Source organism: Juglans microcarpa x Juglans regia, chromosome 8D, assembly GCF_004785595.1.
Source record: "Juglans microcarpa x Juglans regia isolate MS1-56 chromosome 8D, Jm3101_v1.0, whole genome shotgun sequence".
Lineage (NCBI taxonomy): Eukaryota > Viridiplantae > Streptophyta > Magnoliopsida > Fagales > Juglandaceae > Juglans > Juglans microcarpa x Juglans regia.
The window spans coordinates 13830231-13835643 of record NC_054608.1 but is presented as its reverse complement, the minus strand read 5'-3'; the positions used below and the strand labels follow the sequence as shown (position 1 = coordinate 13835643).

General features: G+C 37.8%; 1 protein-coding gene across 1 annotated transcript; it reads right to left on the bottom strand.

Moving 5' to 3' along the window:
* Positions 1-1067: 1067 nt before the first annotated feature.
* On the bottom strand, positions 1068-4714 carry LOC121243031 (leucine-rich repeat receptor-like tyrosine-protein kinase PXC3). The gene is made up of 2 exons (XM_041141088.1): positions 1865-4714; positions 1068-1609 (listed from the first exon to the last, which is right to left on the bottom strand). The coding sequence occupies exons 1-2, from the start codon at positions 4416-4418 to the stop codon at positions 1302-1304; spliced, it is 2862 nt and encodes a 953-aa protein (XP_040997022.1). The 5' UTR covers positions 4419-4714; the 3' UTR covers positions 1068-1301.
* Between the last annotated feature and the right edge of the window lie 699 nt (positions 4715-5413).

Genomic DNA, 5413 nt, shown 5'->3' with positions numbered 1-5413 from the left:
CTCAAATTTGTCTTGTTTAAAAATTTAGTAAGAATGGTAAAATATTTTAAATAAAAAAAATACCATATGTAATTAAGTTAGCATGCTAAAAAAAAAATGAGTATTTGTGATGGATTATTTGCAACAAAAATGATTATTCACGACGAAAATAAACTCATTTTGGCAAGAAATAGTTGGCCACAATTAAGCAGTTTTCTTATAGCGGGCGCATAATTCAAGTCATAATAAGTGGAATCTTTAAAACAAATATATATATCAATATTAACAACTTGATCTCTATAGTTTGGTTGACTATCATGATTTTTATCCTTCTTATTCCTGTTCTATGTTGGCGATGATATACTTCACATATTTTGCTTGAGTTAACATATTTTAAGAGTCATAACTTCTTGAATCTTTAACTTCCTTTAAAATTTAAAAAAAAAATTAGAAATTCATTGATTATAGTAGTCAAAATATATGAGTTTAAAAACTAAACAAGATATGTTATTAAATGCTAATTTGGTGGTTTAATGAAGAAGTAAATGAGGTGGTTCATAAGAGCAAATCACTATACTTCAAAAGTATACATTGTAAAAGATAGATATCAGCCTCTAGATTTCTTATAAAAGCACATGTAAATTTTGTTATGAAATTACCATTTCTCAAACCAGTAACCGGAGAGAAACCGTGTCATTCCAAGGAACAGACAAAATTCATCTTAGAATGAAATCGTTTGTTTTCTCAGATGAGATGAAATGAGCTAAGATAAAAGTTAAAAATTCAATAAAATATTGTTAGAATATATTTTTTTAATATTTATTTTTGTTTTAAGATTTGAAAAAATTGAATTGTTTATTTTATTTTGTGTGAAAATTTAAAAAAGTTGTAATGATTAGATGAGATACGATAAAAATGATTGTGAAAACTAACGAATCCTTAAAAGTTCCTTAAATCCAGATGTATATTTGGATGCAGTTGTGAAAGATATGGTTAAAACTTAAGCAGGAGCTTTGCTTCAGGCCTCATTAATGCAGGGTTGTAAGACGAACAGAAGTAAGTAGACAGATTAGTCACTCAGAGCCAACTTTGTATATATCTATCTCTATTATACATGATAAAGATATCATAATGCTGCCAGAGGGAGGGAGGGAGGGGGAAGAAGTAGATAAATAAAATTTGTAACTACTACATTCGGATTGATCAAAAGAATGCTTCCAGTTCTTCCATGGAGAAAGAAGATTTTCCCTTTTACCAATTCTCTACTAAGAAAGTATAGAACCTCAATTTCCAAGATGATTTTATCTCATGAGGGTATGCTTTTATCTTGCGTTTAGGAGCATCCTTAGCACATTCTTCATCTTTGGCCTTGCTTCAGGTGATACATTTACACAACCAAGAGCAACCTTCAGGACTTGAAGCATCTGACTTCTGATGGCAAGTGATGTTCTGCTGATATTAGGGTCAAGGATGTGATCCCACTTGTCTTGCCTGACTGAGTTGCTTAAGGCCCACTTGGCCAACTCAGTTCCCTCACTAACAGCTGGTTTTCCGGTCAGCAGTTCCAGGAGAATGACCCCAAAACTGTAAACGTTCCCGGCCATTGTTACTCTCATCGTGTAAGCATACTCTGCCAACCACCAACAAATAACATGAGATGTTTAGACACTAACAGTTGACGGCATTAATCAAATTCAGAAAGGAATTCAATTGAAGGAAGGCATGCATGGCCAAGGAGAAGAAGATGATGTCGCTAAACAGAAACAAACCAATATATTATACAGTTGAGATGACTTCACAAAGGATTGAAACATGCAAAAAATAACAGGCTCGTGACTATTAGGTGATTTTGGAAACCTCAAATATGAGGAAAAGAGTTCCTGACCTGGAGGAATATAGCCAACAGAACCAGCAACCATAGAAAGGCTTCCAGTGCTCTTTGAGGGATCGATCACCTTGCATAGCTCAATATCTCCAATTTGAGGTTCCTTGAGGGACTTCAGCATGATGTTTCTGCTTGATAGATCAAGTAGCAGTATCGGGCCGGGGGTGCAACCTTGCAGAAAAGAAAGACCCTGAGCGACCCCAACTGCTATGCTGTATCTGCTCGCCCAATCCAAAGCATTTTCCAGGCTACCATGAAGAACGTCAAAAAGGGTTCCCTTTGGAGAAAATTCATAAAACAGATAAGCATTGTCAACAGACAAAACATAGGCTAAAGGAGTCATCACATTTGAATTGCTCAGTTTCCCCAAAACCTCCAACTCTCGCCAGAATTTATCGTGGTTGCCGAATTGGAATATCTTATCACTCCAATTAATCCTCTTAACAAAGTAGCTTGATCCGGATGGCATGATGGCTTTGTAATAGGTTGAAAACCTAGTCTTCAGCGTAATGTTTTTTGAGTATGCAACTGCTTCCATAGCTTTGGTGAAGTCGATATTCGATCTGTGGATTCCATTTGCGGTTAATAGATTGCCTTGGATGACCTGAGGAGGGGGAGGAGGGGGAAGATCCTCTGCTGATTGTGGTTGTTCATCATTAACCCTGTAATATCGTCTTGAGATTGATAAAGCAAGGCCTGTGACAACCCCAACAGTGAAAAGAGCAGCTGCAAACCCAATCAGAAGCGCAGTGGCAACTGATTTTCCCTTCTTGGCTGATTTTGGTGAAGTGTTTGATGTTGTAGTGTTAATAAGATGCACATTTCCTCTTGCTTCAAAAGTAAGCCATGAACCAAACTCTGGAATAATTCCAGATAGTTGATTGTTAGAAAGCAGCAACCGTGTCAAGGATCTCATTCCAGTTAGAAACGTTGGAATTTCCCCTGTCAATTGATTGTTTGAGAGATCCAAAACTTCTAATCCTGTAAGCCGTGAAAAAGGAAATGGAATAGGTCCCACAAGGAGGTTGCTGCTGAGATTTAGAGCAATCTGCAATGATGCCGGCATCATTGGAATCTTACCGGTCAATTGGTTTCCTCCAAGCTGGAGTTCTAACAGAGAATCCAAACCGGAAATACCGTCTGGTATCAAACCATTGAGATGGTTACCTTGTAAGTTCATGTTAGTAAGGTATCGCAAGCTTGAAATCGAAGAAGGTATTGAACCGTTCAGCAAATTCCAGCTGATATTCAGTGTAGACAATTTCTGTAGTTGAGTAATTTCAACCGGGATTTCTCCAACCAGCCTGTTGGATTGAAGCTTCATAACTTGAAGACGGTTTAGATTTCCCAACTGTCCCGGCAAAGTACCAGTCAGGTTATTCCCTGCCAAATTCAACAGTGCCAAGCTCAGGCAAGAACCCAAATCCGGAGGTATAAGCCCGGTCAAGCTATTGTTATCCAGCTCTAAGTACATCAATTTCTCAAGTTTTCCAAACACCGAAGAAGGGATTGGCCCATCAAGAGAATTGCTTCCCAACCTCAACCTGACCAAACTTGAAGATATGTTTGAAGGTATCGATCCCTTTAACAAATTATAAGACAAATCTACAGACTGCAAATTTGACGGCGACAACATGTCTGAAGGAATCGACCCGCTTAACTTGTTATAACTAAGGTCTAAGTTCTTGAGGAATCTTGTAATTCCACTGGGAACTGTACCTTTAAAGTTGTTTTGATTGGCTGCAAAACGTGAAAGGGTTCTGATATTTGAAATGGCTCCTGGGATTTGCCAACTGAATTTATTGGAAGATAGAATCAAAACTTCCAATTTAGAGAGGTCTTTAATTCTATCAGGAACAGGGCCGGAAAGTTTATTTTCACCTAAGTCAATCAGAGTCAAATTCTGGTAACCCATTATTTGATCAGGAATTCCACCTTCAAAGCCATTCACAGAGAGCTCAAGCTGCTCTAAAACCATGGCTTTCCCAAGATTGGTAGGGATAAGGCCATTGAACTTGTTGCCACTAAGATTCAAACTTTTGAGGGCAATCAATCCATCTAACTGTAAACCAATGTTTCCATTCAATGAATTGAAAGACAGGTCCAAGAACTTCAACCCAACGAATCCTTGAAAAGTAGGCAGAGGACCAACCAACCTGTTTCTGCTAATATTCAAGCGCTCCAGCCCTCCAATCTCCCCGCAACCCTTGATGAATTCCTCCGGGATTAAGGTCAGAGCGTTGTTGGAGACATCAATACTCATCAAAGAATCTATCTGACAAAGACGAGGCAGAAAGTCTGAGGAAGAGAGGGAAAAGCCCGATAGAGAGATTTCTGTTATGGAAGAATTCCCAGAGCTGCAGGTAACTCCCTTCCATGAACATGGATCCTTGCTAATATTCCATGATAAATCTGTTTTGTTAAGGAGATTAGAAAGATCGATCATGGTGGTTTTTTGGTTTGAGGGTAGTTCAGAGAAGACCGAAGGACAGAACAAGAACATGAAAAACAAGGAGAAATGGAGTAAAGGGATGCTCTCCTCACACTTCTTCATTGTTAGCTAAGTGCTGAGAAATCTTTCCACCGTTCTTTCTCAACTATACATATGCATGCGTTAAATAGGACTATTACAGTGATTGTTTTGGCTTCAGGTGGGACGAAAACCGGAGGAGGAAGACACAGAGGAGATTGCAGAAAAAGGACAGATTTTACAAGTACTTGTAAAGAGAGAGTACTTGGGTTTTTGGGGTTAAGGAAATTCGAAAGAAACGGGATAAAGAAGAAAAATGTTGGCGTATCCATGGGGGGAGGTTGAGTTGACTGGACTGCTGGACTGCAACAGCTGAAGACTAGACTAAGGGGAGACTTTGGGTGGTGGTGGGGTTGTCTTGTCCTAAAAACTTAAAAATCTTCTGAGACTTATGACTCCAACACTCCCAACAAACACAGATGCCCTTTCATTCGAGCTTTTTGGGGGTGTGAATGCGAGTGTTTCTGCGTAAAGAACAGTGCAAAAAGTCCGCTCGACCGGGCTTGGAGTCCATTCCATGCTTTGAACAGCAGCAGCGGCAGCGGCTTAATTATTCAAACACGCGTAAGCTGTAGCAGATGGAGATGACTCGGAAACTGGGACCCTAACATACGTTTGTTTTAGCCATATTTTTGCTCCTTTTCCAATTATTAGTTGAGTGAGATGTGTTGCATGATATTTATTAATCTATTCGAATTATAACATATATTTGGTTCTTTTCTTCAGTCCAGTTCTTGAAAAAACAAAAATAATGCTGTATTCACCTCAGTGAAAAGTTTAGGAAATGGTGACAGAATTGACTCAACTTATTAATATTAAATTGAATCTAATATGTAAATATTTAATTTTTAAATTTTTAAACTCATATCAATTTAAAATCTATTTACATACGAGACTCATAATTTTTTTTAATTCAATATCTCTTTATACGTGAATTTCATAACCTTTTTAACTTATTATAGACACATATAAATTCATCTTAATATTCAAATACATCTAAACTTATCTTATATAGACTT

Coding starts and splice junctions, on each gene's coding strand:
- LOC121243031 (XM_041141088.1), bottom strand. CDS start 4,418: ATGAAGAAGTGTGAGGAGAGCATCCCTTTACTCCATTTCTCCTTGTTT. Junction 1,610..1,864: donor TGTTGGCTATATTCCTCCAG/GTCAGGAACTCT, acceptor GGTGGTTGGCAG/AGTATGCTTACACGATGAGA.